This window comes from Euleptes europaea, chromosome 16, assembly GCF_029931775.1.
Source record: "Euleptes europaea isolate rEulEur1 chromosome 16, rEulEur1.hap1, whole genome shotgun sequence".
Classification (NCBI taxonomy): Eukaryota; Metazoa; Chordata; class Lepidosauria; order Squamata; family Sphaerodactylidae; genus Euleptes; species Euleptes europaea.
Window position 1 is genome coordinate 32,692,089 of NC_079327.1, and position 15,653 is coordinate 32,707,741.

The 15,653-nt window shown below is 41.8% G+C and overlaps 1 protein-coding gene across 1 annotated transcript in view; it reads left to right on the forward strand.

Moving 5' to 3' along the window:
- The window catches only part of LONRF2 (LON peptidase N-terminal domain and ring finger 2), a 59,163-nt gene that overhangs the window by 23,158 nt on the left and 20,352 nt on the right, over positions 1–15,653 (forward strand). Inside the window, exons 2-4 of the mRNA XM_056861995.1 lie at positions 11,426–11,544; positions 13,862–13,984; positions 15,230–15,391. Coding sequence (XP_056717973.1) covers positions 11,426–11,544; positions 13,862–13,984; positions 15,230–15,391 — 404 coding nt within the window. The remainder of the gene's footprint in view (positions 1–11,425; positions 11,545–13,861; positions 13,985–15,229; positions 15,392–15,653) is intronic.

The window sequence follows — 15,653 nt, forward strand, 5'->3', positions numbered from 1 at the left end:
CTGGTCTGAGTAGACAATACTGACTTGATGGACCAAGGGTCTGATTCAGTATAAGACAGCTTCATGTGTTCAGGAGAAGCTAGCTGGGAATAGTCACTGTGCTCAGCTGATGGTTTAAATGTTCACAGTAATATATAAATAGTAAAATGACTCCTTTTAATTTCATTGATTAAATATCAACTATTTTATATTAATTCTGATTCCCTCTTGCGTAAGACTTTGGCCATTAACGCATGTCCGATTTGGTCTGCTTCCCACCCCCAATGTAGCGGTTTTCTAGTGCTGGCCCCGCTCTGTGGATCAAATCTACTACGAGTGTGGTTTACTTGTGTGTTTTCCAAGACCCATCTTATCGCGAAATAGAGATTACAATCGAGATAAATCCGGTTGTTTCATCATGCGTGAGCTTCTGGGTCGATATTCCATCAGTCCTTGCTGCCCAAAACTCATATAGCCACTCCCACCGCCCCTCCCATCAGCATTCGTGGCGTGGTAGAGTCAGTCGCACACACTTGCTTCCCACCATTTCCCGCTCTCTGATCTCTTTCCGCTCCGTCCTGTATGAAACTCTTCCTCAGTGCCTGACTGACCGACGGCAGCTGTCCTTACTGCGTTTACATTTCTTCCGTGGCACAAGCTACTCGCCACACATGGCCACATAAAAGGAGAAAAACCAACATCAGGAAGTGAGGTACGTTGGTATACTGACATATCATTATAAGGGGGGGGAAAGGAAGACGCCAAGCACGCACAGTCACGTGACTGTGATGTAATGACGTCAGTAGCGATGAACACTCCCCGAATATCCTACGTTATCCCATGCCCCAAATGCATGGAACATCGGGTGGTGCACATACTGTGGGATGGGAAACGGACATGCGTTTACTTTTATGATCCCAGATTAAAATAGTGTGAGATGAGAGAGAGATTAACTGGTGACATCTTGCCCATGCGTTAATGGTCATTGGCTCTACTCAACCCTGTTCTTTGATAGTAGAGAACAAAGTGGTCTTATTTTCACATATGGCATATCATTATCTTCTGTTTTAGCTCTTACTGCTTTTTGACCCATTCCCCAAACTTGTTCTGCCTTTCTAGCTTCAACTTCGTGTTCCAATCTATTATATTGGTATACTGCCCTTCCTGCAAGGAGCTCAGTGTGGCATATGTGGTTCTTACATCCTCCCCTTGATGTTCACACAACCCTGTAAGTTGAGAGAAAGTGAGTGCCTCAAGGTCACTTGGTGAGCAGGGACTTGAACCCAAGCGTCCCCAGTCCCAATCAGGTACTCCTCTACTGCACCAAAGAGGCCCTTATCCATCTGAAAATCTCTAGGTTAATAGTTTCACAGCCCATTCCTGAAAATTTTCGACGCAAGTCTTCAGGAGGCAGCGTGACCTCGCCACCAGTGTTAAGTGTGTGTAATTGCGCAATTACACGCACTTACACTGACGGTGAGGCCAGTCCCGCTGGCAGCCAAGCGCTGCGGGACCGCACCTCGCCTCTCCGCTGGCGTGGCCTTTCCGTGGCCCAGTCCACGGCATAGAGTGGCTGCGCTGGTGCAGGGGGGCGGGCCGGGGGCGGGCCGGGGAGAGGAGCCGTTGGTTAGGCAGCTCCCTATCCTGTTTCGGCCCTGGCCGGCGAGAACGGCGTTGCTGTGCCTGCTTTTGAGCAGGCGCAGCCTTGCTGTTTTCAATGGGGCGAAAGGCCCCGATAAAACAAAAAAGTCGCGAGATGGCTTTTTTTGTTTTTCTGCATACGCGAAACGGCTTAGGAAGAGGCACCTCTGCGCCTCTTCCCTGCCGACTCCGTACAGCATCAGCTCAGGAATGGGCTGTCAGTTAATCATGGCCTAACCCATTCTCTTTCATTTATAAGTAGCTGTCTGATTTGCTATTAAGGCCAGGTTCCACCATGTCTTCCTGCAGCCAGACATGATATCACAGTCGTATTTAATATATTTGTGGGAAGTTAGCAACATTTTGCGATTGCTTACCCAAATGTAGTTTTGCAGTTGTGTACTCTAGATCATCCTAAAAACTCAGGATTGGAAAGGTTTGTAGGTAATTCATTCTATCAAATAGGTAAAGTAGAACCTTGCAAATGAGAATTTTGAAAAAGTAAAAGTTGGCAATATTGGCTGATTTGGAGGGTAGTCTCTGTAGCATGTTATACTAGTTAAGTCAGGTGTGTCGGTAGCATGTTATACTAGTTAAGTCAGGTGTGTCGGGCAAGGGTGGTTGCTCATCACTAAAATTAACAAAGGGTCCTGTGACAAATTTATTGTTGCATAATCTTTCATACGCCTAAGCCCACTCTACCAGTTATATAGGAAATATTACCTCCAGGTGGCAAAAATATTTACATTTGACAAAGTGGGCTCTGGCTTACAAGTTTATGCAGCAACACATTTCTTAATCTGTTGCAAACTAATTCAGCCAAGAGGCTGGAGGTATTTTGCAGACTTAACACAGCTACTTTTCTGAAATTTGTGTCTGAAATAATATTGTCGTGTTTTTCTGTGACCGAAAATATGGATCTTGTCTCCACATTTAGTTCTTTGTGCTTCTTCTTTTACTTTTATAAAAAAGAAACAGAAAAAACAATATAGGCTTAAAAATACCCCCGAGGACTGAACGTGTGGCACATGTTGAAACTGGATGATGTGACCTTTACGAAGGAACTGATCATCCCACTCCTTTTCCAAAGCGATTGTGTATCAAATTTGCTTGTCTCTGAAATCTGCTAACGCAGTTATTGCACATTCAAGGGAAAAATATCATGGAGTGGGAGTTACAGTTACCTAGAGACTGTCAGTAGCTTCCCTCTTTGAGTGTTATTGTTTTTTTAAAAAAATTCCTCTGATATGGCACTGTGAACTGTCTAGGCTCCTTTGTTGCTGAAGACTACCACAGAACTTAAAAAAAAAAATAGTAGCGCAGACTGGAGTCATGGAGGCGTAGCCGTCACTCTTTCACTACCCTCACTCTTGCAATCTTTCCTCTACGAGTTGCTGTCCTACTTCCTGTTGCACTGTATAATGCTGCCTCTTTCCCATGGGCATACTAGTATGGCAGTACCCACTAGCACCAGGGAAGACTTCATTCAAGAACCTGTGCTGCTATTTGTGGGATCCTAGGACTTAGAACAGTGGGCCTAGAATTGCACTGTAATTAAAAAAGATTAATGCAGGAATGGACTGAATAGAATCAATCTTAAGAATGGCAGTAGAATGAACATTCCTAGATGTGCTTTCTCAAATTACAAGGGCAAAAGAGAATGTGGTACATAGAGCTTAACCACAATCAAAAGATTTCTGCAGCTCTTACCTGGTTTGATTATGTATCATTTTGGCCACAATCCTGAAGGGGGGGGGGGCAAAGCTGCTTAGGAACCAGCGTGACCCCGTGCTGGCGTAAGTGCCCATTTATCCCAGGATAACGGGCACTTACGCTGTCCTGGGGGCAAACACGGCAGTGTCTGGGAGCTGCAGAGCTGCACTGGCACCTGCCACGAACGCATCCACACAGGCAGGGAATTACTGGAAGGGAATTCTTATGCTGGCGTGGGTGGGGCGTTCCCAGGGCGTTCCTGGGGGCAAAGCTGCATTTAGGCAGCTTCCTAACCCCTTTTGCCCCAGGAACCCCCCCCTCGAGCAGCAGCGTTGCTGCGCCACCTTTTTTGGTGGCGTAGCCTTGCTTTGTTCTATGGGGGCATTTTGCCTTTTAATTTTTACTAAAGCCTTTTATTTTATTTTTGGCGGCTGGGAAGTCTCTGTGGAGGTGGCATGGTTGCACTGCTCCTGGCTGCTGCCTAACTGCCCCCCTTCAGGAATGGGCTGTAACTTACAAGCCTTTCCTTATGAAATTGGTTGATAGATTTTGATTTTTATCCTGCTTTCAAAGTAAGAGGGAACACTGAAAAGGTTCTCTCTCATGTACCCACCAAAGGAGTTTCTTTGATTGATGGGGTCAGTCAAGAGGTCCTCTCCCTGTGATCGTAATTCCTGGGCAGGGACGTATGGAAGAAGATGATCCTTCTGGAAACGGTTTACTCAAACCAAGAGATTTTCTCTTCTTCGTTCTTTTGTCTCACAGTACAAATAAGTTATTCTTTCCAAGCCTTAATCCATAAAGGAGTCCAAACCAATCCTCACATTTCTTCATTTCTGTTCTTCTCTTCCAGCCTTTAACTCTACTTTCTTCAGTATGCGTGGGGTAGCCTTTTGCTTACTCCGTTGGCATGGATGAATCATTCCTTTGATTAAAGTTTGTATTTTTTTCCCTGAACCTTTGCAAGGGTGGTGAGCAGATAGGGAATCCATAAACACCATGCTGTCCAAATAGTTGAATTTGCCATCCGTACAAGACCCTTGGGGTCCTAGCATGGGGAGCTCACTTGGATAGTTGTCACCATGGTTCTTAGGTACTTTTTCCTCCACTGTGAGCAATGGAGCAATTTGAGTGATGGCTTAAGCACAAACAGCAGAAAGGTCATGATACAGTTGAACACCACTTACTTCATGATGGAGAAGGGATTTTCCCTGCTGGCATTATATTTGTATAGTCTCATCCAAGTGATGAAAGAACTGCTGCAGTGTAGAGCCTTGAATCCACAATAGCATGCTGTAACAGTTGTTTACTTAGTGATTACTCAGTTTCTGATTTGGAATCTGCTTTAGGGGGCAGGATATTTAGCAGAAGTGTCCAAAGCTGGCACTTGTCTATTTGAATTGGATGAGTTTCAGTTGCTGACACCTGAGAGTGTGGACAGAGTGTTTGGTACTGTTACTTCTACGTGTTCACTTAATCTAGGAGCATATTGTCTGTGGATGGCTCATTAAATTTAATTTTGCTTTGTCTAAGGCCCTAACCCAGAACATATTTACCTATAATGGTTTATTTGGTCTTGAGGGCACTGCAGATTTTGAATCCGTTCTGTGAGGTAAGCATACTCCCATGACATATTACTTATAGAATCTTAGGTGCTAATGAAGACTACCTCCATTTGGCTTATGCTGCCAGACAACTGTTTGCTTACAACACACAAACATTTGCTCATCTTTTGTCAATACTGATTCATGGGTAGTCCAGTATGAAACAGCGTGGTTGGTTTGAAAAGCAAAAGAATGTTATGGAATGGGTTGCTCTTAGCATGTTATGTGATCTCAAGTAGGGTTTGAAAAAAATAGGCATGCCAATTTGGTGGCTGGGGGGGAGGACATTTTGGGTTTTCGAGGTGGAGGTTGGAAAAAAATGGAAATTTTAGTGAAAATTGAAGTGTATACTTTGAAATATATTACTTTCCTATCAAACCTGAATGTATTTATTGCTATAACATAAAAACATCATTATATCTTAGTTGGCATATAAAATTATACTTTTGGACACGTTTATGGAATTTAAAGCTATAAATGCCTTAGTTTTCTACATGCAAACTTGTAAATATAATACTTGAGAGAGAACTATAAACTGCTGCAGTATATAGTATCTTAGCACATGTATGATAATTTGTGTGATCTGAATGGAAGAAAGAAATGAATTTGAAAGTTTAAAAAATTGTTGCAAACAAAACAACATGTTATTGGGGCTGAAAGAGTATCGTACAGTCACAGTAGGGTTAGCAGCATATCTGAATATCAATTTAAACTTTATAACCTCAGAAACACTGAACTCTTCAACTGTCACCATACATGTTATAACTCAATTGGAGGCAAAGCTGGTTTAATTTAAACACTAAACATATCCATGAAAATATATTGTATATGTCTACAGCAGTGATCTCGAATGTGTGGTGCCCGAGAGCACCACAGTATCTGACAATATATCTTCAGTCTCCCCCTTGCTTCTTCCCAAAGCCAAGAACCAGTTCTCCCTTCTACACCTCATTGGAGCAGAAGCTGCTTAAGAAGAGCTAAGGATGGGCCTTGATCTTTGTTCCTGCAGGGAGCACCCACTCAGAAACAGCTGCTTCCATTGTCTCAGACCTTTTTAACATCTGGCTTGGAATCACCCAACATGTTGTGGAAGCTTCCAGTGTTCTGGTTTGGTCCCAGAACCCCTGCCCATGGCAGCCATTTTGTGGTGTCACTCATCTTTAAACCCCACCCCCCAAATTCAGTCCCCACAAGATAGAGGACCGCTGAACTACCTATTAGCCAAGAACATAAGAGCCCTGCTGGATCAGACTAATGGTCCATCTACTTCAGTGTCCTGTCTCATACAGTGGCTAACCAGTTACTCTGGAGAGCCAGCAACAGGGAATAGAGGCTTAGATCTACCCCAGATGTTGCCTCCTGGCACTAGTACTGAAAGGTTTACTGCCTCTGAATGTGGAGGTTCCCTGTAGTGACCATGGCTAGTAGTTACTGGTAGACATGTCCTCCATGAATCTGTCTCTTTTAAAGCTGTGTATGCCCATGGCCATCACTACATCTTCTGGTAGTGAATTTCATATTTTAATAACTCATTCAGGGAAGAAGTATTTCCTTTTGTCTGTTCTTAGCCTACTGCCCAGCAACTCACTTGGATGCCCCGAGTTCTAGTATTTTGGGAGAAGGAGATAACATTATTTCTGTGTCCATTCTCTGTGTTCTGTGCATAATTTTATAAACTTCTATTAAGTTCCAGACTCTTAAGCCTTTCCTCCAAGAAAAAGTTCTCCATCCTCTGCCTAACTGGGTGGTTGTGAGGTTAAATAGATGTGTATCCCACCCTCATCTCTCTGGAAGAAATCTTTGATAATAGCAAGATTTTAGCACATTTTTACTCCTCTACTAGTCTTGTAAATGCCATTCACAATGTATTGCTGCTGACAGGATAGCTGAAAATAGTTCTAAAGAACTGGTTCAGCGCCTAATGTTGCACAAGTTTTAACTTCCAAAAAATGAGAATAGCAATGGGGTTAAGCATTAATCAGTAAGTGTGTTAGGGTTCACAAACAACCTGATCTTCAGACTGAAACTGGGAAAATCTGTTGGCTTTCCTTTTCCACACACCCCAAAAGAGGAAGTAAAGTACTGTAGAATGCATTTGGCAATAGATGGAACTACAGTGTAAGCTTTGCTGGTGCCAGTTTTTTATTTGGCTCTGAGCCAATTAAAAAACCTGTAATCTCTCTTGGGATTTTGTTATGAATGCCTCCTAAATTTAAACTCCATGGCTGGACCAATAGCAACATTTATTTTTAAAGTCAGATGGAAACTGTTATATGATTAGCAGTTATTTTTCACACAACATTAGAGGTGGAGAGGGGTCTTAAGACACTTTTTACTGCTTACACAAACTTGTTTTGGGCTGTTCTTAAACAGTACTTTTAATGGCTATCTCTGTCCCGTAAGTAATCTTGGTAAAATGCCAGCTCCTTTTAAAACTTGGGTAGACTGCGTTTTCTCTAGCAGTGTCAGAAAACAACATTTAAAAATATTATGCCACGTCTTACGTTAATGTGAGACTTGTTGAACCCAAGTTGTTAAGACTCCCTCAGCAAGTTAGCAAAGATTAGGTGAAACATGTGCTGTAATGATGGAAAGTGTTGCTAATCTTTTTCTCTCTTGTGTGTAGCTTTGCTGTGGTGTGTGAATGCTTTAGAAGGTTTTCCACATTCTGCAGAATGAGAAAAGCATGGGAGATGTCATACATAGAGCCATGGAAGAATACAAAATCATGACAAATGGACCCTCAAGCAATACTCCAAAGGATAGTTTGAAGTATGAGGGTTATGGGAACATCATTTAGTTCTTATTTATTGGTAGTCCTAATTGAGATTTTAAATTCTGGTGTTTTATGTGTATTTTATAATAGTTTTATTTACATTGAGGCACCTTATTTATTTAGAATATATTTATTTTGCCTTTCCTCCCAACTCAGGGTCCCCAAGGTGGCAAACAATTAAAACCATTAATGCAGTTTTTAAAAATATTTATTATAAAACTGATTAAAACCAAATAAGCAAAACACATAAACAATTAAAATTCATACACAGTAAGGGGGGTTGTCTGTGAGGGAACACCAAATGAATCAGTAAGTTGTATTTACCTGCTGGCGAAAGGCGGTGGTCAAAAGGGACAGACAAAGTGCTTCACCTCTCGGTTGGCAGTTTGGCAAGCATTGCAACTCTCAAACTTGACCCAGGACTTTCAGTTGATCGGGTCTACATTAGGGCACTGGCATTTGAAAAGTCCATATCTTTCATAGTTCCCTGCAGTGTGTAAAGCGGATATCCGTGGGTCCCCACCCTCCTTAGAAGAGGATTAGGAAAGAAGTACGAGTTGTCTACTTTGTCTTCCTTTGGTTAGTGGAAAGTACAGCATAAAGCTAGCTAAAAGTAGTTGTGCTTGCTTATGAAAGATGTAATTTCTCCACGTTCTTCTGTATTCAGACTAGCTTAGTTACATTACATGGCCAGTAATCTGTCCAAGCCCAGTGCTCTGATTCTGAAGGTTGTCCTGAATGCTCAGTAATTTAGAAAGCTTATAGCAACATGGAGTGCTAATAGAAGGTTTTGTCTGTTCCCTTCTGTTCCATTCCAGCTTCTGGCTTCCTGTAATGTCCCTATTATTAAGGACACCCTGTATATTCCATAGACAAAGTTTCTTTGTCTATGGAATATTGCATGTCAGTGCACTCGGGTTAAAGGCCTGCTATTTGCAAGTGATGCTGACGATCCTTTAACTAGAGACCTCCTTGAATTAAGAAGAGCAGTAGCTGTCTATTTATAGGTGTGTGTGTGTGTGTGTGTGTAAAGTGCCTTCAAGTCGCAGCCGACTTATGGCGACCCCTTTTGGAGTTTTCATGGCAATAGACTAACGGAGGTGGTTTGCCAGTGCCTTCCTCTGCACAGCAACCCTGGTATTCCTTGGTGGTCTCCCATCCAAATACTAACCAGGGCCGACCCTGCTTAGCTTCTGAGATCTGACGAGATCAGGCTAGCCTGGGCTACTCTTATATACTTCTGAAGACAATTTAAAGAAAAGCTTTCTTTTCCCCACTTATTCCTTAATGAGTAGAAGATCTGGTCCAAAAAGGTGTTTAGAAACTCAAGACCTAACAAGAGCTGTACAGTGGTGTTCTTCCAGTATTGCCTTGTCTACTCCTTCCTCCTGTTTAGCATGTTGCAGGATTTCCAGGCCTCCTGCTGTGGAGGGAGACCTCCTGCTGCAATCCACACTTCCCACCAGCATTCCATTGCTGGTATTGCCAAAGGTGTGACATCACTTCCAGGGAAATCCCAGCAATGTTGTCATATTGCTCTAAGAATTACCTGCAGTTTACAGCACTCTGCCCCTTGTATATGCCACTAGCATGATGTGATTGCATTATGCAGTTGTGGGTGCGCTTTTGAGCTGAAAGTGGCTGTCCAGGGCATTATTTGCTAAAGGGTTGCAAGTAGAACAAGACTGATGTTGCCTAACTCCTCTTTACGTACTTTGGCATTTTTCACTGTCTGTTTAAGAAACAGCAGAAGAGAAAATTTGCTAGGCACTTAGATTTTTCTGAAATAGCAGACTTTTTATTTAAAAATTATGTTCTGAATATTGGAAATCTAAATTATATAAATCTAAAATAGCAATAGAAGAAATGAAAAATAGTACTAGAATGATAGCATAGAATTTGCATTACAGGGTCAGGAATATCCGAATGAGTATCTTGTGTGATTTTTCTATTGATGCTGTTATCCGTGTCCTAGATATTATACAACTCTGATACTATATTGGGGATCCTATGTTTTGTGCTTTGGTAATTGCAAACTATGTACTAATGTGACCAACTGAAATATTTACAAGCTTCCTGGAACTTTTAATTGTTCTATGAGCCAAGGTCATGGAGAATTGACCGAGACATGTTTTTTTTAAAAAAAGCTGTCCTGGAAAGACTGAGTGTTTAGCTATGCAGCCATAAAGACGTAGCTATTTTTAAAGTTAATTGTATGAAATATAAGCTTAGATAGTTGCAGTCTTTCAGTGGTGTGGAGCAGAAAATTCTTGAGAAAATTTTCCACTGCTGTATTTTTCCATGGAGAGTTTTCTGTAAATATGTAAATATATATATGTAAAAATATTCATTTGGTTTTATTTATTTAAAACATTCATTAGCCGCCTTTCTCCCTTGCAGAACTCAAAGCAGCTTACTATAGAAATAAAACCTTATTTAAAACATAATAAAACAACTATTACAACATCCATAAAAGTCACAGTTTAAAAACTCCAATTAAGACTGCCAATAATAAAAGCTAATTCAATCAAAATGCAATCCTAAATTAAACTGTCTTCAGCTGCCTCCTGAAGATTGATAATGAGGGGGGCCGGGTGCACCTCCCTGGGGAAGTTGTTCTATTTTTGCTGGGCTGCCACAGAAAAGGCCCTCTCTCATATATCCATCAAACAAGCATCTTTAATTGGTGGGACAGTCAGGAGGGCATATTCCTGCAATCTTAATTCGAAGGATCATATGGTTCTTCAGATATCCCGGGCCCAAGCCATGTAGGGTTTTAAAGGTCAAAACCAACACCTTGAAGTGGGTTTGGGAGTGAATCGGTAGCCAGTGCAATTGCTGCGGTATTGGGACATGTGCTTCGGGTAGCTGCCCCCAACCAGCAGCTCCAGCACAGCTTTTTGCAGTAGCTGCAGCCTCTGAACAATATTCAAGGGTACCCCCAGTAGAATGCATTGTAATAGTCCCATCTAGATATAACTTGAGGTTTGGATCACTGTGGCTTGATGTGACTAAGCCAGGAATGGGCGCAGTTGACACATCAGCTGGAGCTGGGTAAACACACTCTGAGTCACAGCAGCCACCTGGTTTTCTAAGAAGACTGCTCTGTTGAATAGCACACCCTAGCTGTGAACCTGGCTTTCCAAGGGAAGTATAACCCCACCCAAGACAGGGGGATCTGAAGTCCCTGGTCTGCCTTTCTGCTAACCTAGAGAACCTCCTTCTTGTCAGGATTAAGTTTCAACTTGTTCACTCTCATCCAGCCCATTACTGCCTTCAGGCACCTGTTCAGACCATTGATAGCATCCTCAGAATTAGGTGGAAAAGAAAGGTAGTCTGCAGTTGTCAGGGCTGTTGTGCTACAAATCAATCATGTTGGATAGCCTTAATGTGGGAAATGAAATGTGGACAAACCCCAGTGCATGGTGTATTTTCCTTTTGATAATATTATTTAAATTTTGCTAACATTAGTTATTTGATTTTTTATTTATGTTTGAATTGGAAAACTTTCAGATTTTCCCAGAAAACCCACATTACTGCTTTCACAATATTAATTACACTGCTTGAATGCTACTCTAAGCGGGAACTGCAGCTTGCATGAAATGGCTGTGTTTTGAATGTATCTGTGCAAATACAATATTTATGCTACAGAGAATCCTTTGATTTTGCATCTTTACTCAGTTTCTAATAATGTCCACTTCTTTTCTTACAGTTTCCTGTAAATGTTCGTTGATAGCACAACGGGCAGAACTCTGTACAGCTATGAAGAATTATCAGCAAGCCCTTTATGATGCAGAGGTCCTCTGTCGAAATAAACCCCACTGGCCTAAGGTATGACATTTCTGAGCTGCCGAAAAGTAAAATTTGAGTTGTATGAAAAAGAGACTTTGTGTGCCTGGGAGGACACGGGGAATTATTTCTGACACTGTGAAGGATTATATGTTTGCATAAAAAATGAAGCTTGTAGTAGAACCATTCAATTCAACAGTTGAGAGTTTCCATGCTATTTTATTTGGTTTGAATGTTGGTCTTTTTTTCTGTCAAAGCATACAAAGAAAGTTATGGGTTTAGGTGTGATAGCAGGTCATAGTTTGCTGCTTTATGAACAAGTCTTGAAGGAGCTTTAGGCTTACTCATGGGAGCCCTCCTCCTCATTCTGTTCCCCTTAAGTATGGTGAGATAACTGGTTAATCCATTTGTACAGCAAGCCATATCTGCGGTTAAATCTGAACCAGCAAGCTCAGTTTGTACTTGCTCTGCTATGATGGAACTTCTCTTGTTTTAATATTTTTTTAGTTTCATTCTCACACACACCAACCCTCACTATCTCTCTTGAGACTTGTAACTTGTTATGATACCATTATGAAGGATGTTCTGAAGGATCCCTTATTTTCTATAAAAAGTCAGAAATATGTCCCACTCAAGAGGCTTTTTGAAGTACAACTTAAAAAATGGTTTAATTTGTCTCTTTGGGGGTGGAGGTTAAAAGTCAGGTTAAGAAAGCTTCATAACAGGAATGGAGTATGTAACAGAATAACAGAATTGAGAAACTTATGTTCAAATGATGTAGTGTAATTCCAAATGTATCAAGGTGGTTCACAATCAAGGGTTTAAACTTTTATTTTCTACTGAGAGTGATTTCTCTTGGCAGTCACTGGTTTGTTTATTAAAGTGAAGTTTATTTTACACAGTTGTTCTTTAGTTGGAGGAGTTAAGAACATTAACCGACTTCCCCAGTTTCTCCTTTAAATTGGCCTGTGATCACTCCTTTCACCAGAGCTCCTGTTCAGCTCTTAGGGATCACTCTGTCAACCTTAGCGCTATTTCCTTAGAGAACTCGTTGTGGATCCTTCCTGATCCAAACCCCAAATGTTTTCCTTTTCACTCCGGAGGAAGAATTTCCACCAGACGCCTTTCAGCTCACACCACTGTCTTCAAGCTCTGTCTGTTAACTTCTCTCCCATTCAACTATTAGTTCTCAACTGTCAGAAATCTCCAACTGCCATTCTCAGAGTTCTGTTTGAACTCCCTGTCAATCACAAGGTTCTGTGACCAGGACAGCTCCTTGTAATGCAGCTGTCCGGCACACCTGCAAACCAAGAACAAGGTTCAGACAAGGGAATCCTAATAGGAATTCTTTTTGGCAAGGAAAGCACAAAGCCTGGTTTGCCAGTTTGGGTATAATTGGAAACTACTGTTGTCACTAAATTAAATTATCTCATGCCAGGGGAAGGGAACCTTTGCTATTTTAAGGCTTGCTTGTATAGTGGTAAACCGTGGTTAGTTATTGTCTGAACCAGGGTCCCAAACTTTTTGAATCCATGGGCACTTTTGTAATTCTGACACAATGTGGTGGGTGCAGCCCCAAAATGGCTGCTGCAGGAAAGTGGAGCCAGCCACAAAATGGCCACCACACCGTACCTTCAATTACACAGTGAAGATCCTCGTGCAGTGGTGGCAGTTGCCAAAGCAACATTTTTAAAAATCTGTAGAACCAATCAAATCTCCAAAAGCCAGTGAGATGCTTTGCTGGGCAAAGGCCACACCTGGCCCTGCCCGTTTTCAAAAACACTTGTCAGGCGCCAGGAAAGGGGTCACCGGGTGCCATGGCACCCACAGACACCACATTGAGGACCCTTGTCTGAATTACGCCAAACTATCTAGGATCAGGACCATAGCTGCTCCTAGTTTTCAACATGGTTACTCCAAATAGCTCTGTTCTGATCAGAGTTATGGGGCTTTGTAATCTGTTTTTTCTTGCACTATCTCAAACACAAAGAAAATCTTCAGTAGTGTCTTTTCCTTCTTAAAAAATGTAAGTAAACAACCTTATTGATAGTACATAAAGTAGGTTTTCTGAAGCACTTTGATAAACAGTAATTTCAGATCTACTTTCTAGTTAAGTAGTGGTTATCAAAGTTTTAAAAGCATTTTGTGAGTTACATTTACACTTCATTTTGTCAAAATATGACTTAATTTAAATGTCTGTTAATGGCTTGCCTTCGCTAATGTTTGGCTCCCTTTCATAATGTATTTTATATCCTCTTTTTAAATGAAATGAAAAGCATTTTAGAATTCATAGATTATTTGGTAAATACATTACAGTTCACGGTCTTTGTGCTGAAATAAGACTCTTACATGTATGCAGGGTCATTATTTGAAAGCAAAAGCTCTTTCTGGCTTAGGAAGGATTGAAGAAGCATTGAAGGAGTTTCTTTATTGTGTTGCCTTAAATCCTGAATGGAGTTCAATGAAGATGGAAGCCCAAAAGGTACACTAATTCCACAAAGTTTACATCTGACCTACATTGTGGGTGTTACATTTGTAAATAATAATTTGACTAACTGCTTCCATGGTAGAGTCTGTATATAGTTTTGATGTTAAAAGTTGACCAGTAGTTAACTTGTTCTTACCTTGGGGATAGTTTGTGATATTACCCATGGGGGAATATTATTGCACTGGTAACTTAATTCCATTTAATTAAACCCCTTGGTGGTTTATATAATTGCACGATACTTAGTACATTATTCTAAACTACTGAACTGCAACGGGCAGCCCATGGGCTACACTCAACTTGTCAAATGCTTGCCAAACAAGGAAGCACCCGCGTATTCGCCAGTCTTTCCCTTGTGACAGCTACTGCTGTAGCCTTTCATCCAGCCTTCAAGAGTACCCACAGTTTATGTGAGGAAACAATTAACTCGAGAAGCCCCTTTCCCAGTTACAACAAAGGCTTTAGGGATGGGCTTTCACATGACATTGTCATGCATTTTGCATGACATCTTCTGGGTTTCCCCTGGCTTTGCTGTGTTTTTTCCCCAGACTTGCTTTCCTCCATCTGAGGAAAAAGTCCTTCCCATGTGGAGACTCTGTTGCTTCAAATGGGAGTACAACAGGTCCTTGTGTGGAAACAACTCAAAAGGGAACGTGAGGATGGATGTTATCAGCTCATTCCTGAGCTTTGTGGCAGCCGGGGACAGCAATGCTGTTCAAAGGGGGGTGTTCCCAGGCTGGAAGGGGTTAGGAGGCAGCCTAGCAACAGCCCCGCCCCCCGTGCCCCCCGTAACACCCCAGGAACGGTTCCCTGGTCTCCAGCACCAGCAGGATGCCAGTGGGAGGCCGAGCTGGCATCCATGGGCCATACTGCTGGTTCAGTCCTGGGGCGCCACCGCAAGTGACACTATGCCAGCGTAGGGGGCTGGTCGCCTCCTAAGCCCGCTTGGCCCCCAGGCTCAGGAATGAGCTGAAAATGTCTTCTCTCCTGTTTGTAGTCTCTTCTGGTTACTGTAGCATGTGATCGTGACATTTGGGGGGGGGCGGAGGAGAAGCAATTATGAGGGATTGTGTTCCATTGCCTTGGATCTTGTCCCTCTGCATGATCAAGCAACTGAGCAATGTTGTAAATGGCATATATACAGTTATTTATGTAGTACCTTTAGTTTGCAGATTATCCTGCACATAACTTGTTTATGTAACAACACTCTTAAATTTGTATTTTTTTTCTTTCTTTGTCCAGATCATGTGTGAGATGTTTTTTCCAGCCTTTGAAAATGTGCACGATACTCTAACAACTCCTTTTTGCAATCGGACCTCTTATACAAGGTTGAAGCCTGCATTTCTAAGTAGCATAAATACACAGTCTTCTGCAGAGGATGGGCTAACTGAAGAGAGCTCAAAGGTAAGGTTTTGAACAAACATGCTTTTGAAAGGAGGAGGAAGGGGTTCCTAACCTTTTGCTTAACTTGCATTACTGTGCCCTTTGCTGTTTGTACTGGTTCAAAGCGCAGTGTGCAGAAGTGCATTGTTTTCCCAACAGGGATAAAGTACACAAAATAATACATGTTTCTCAAACAGATTTTGTGAATGATGGAGAATGACATACTCACTAGCTGTTGTGATTAAGTAATTGATTTTCAAGTTGCGTATTTGGGCATTCCATT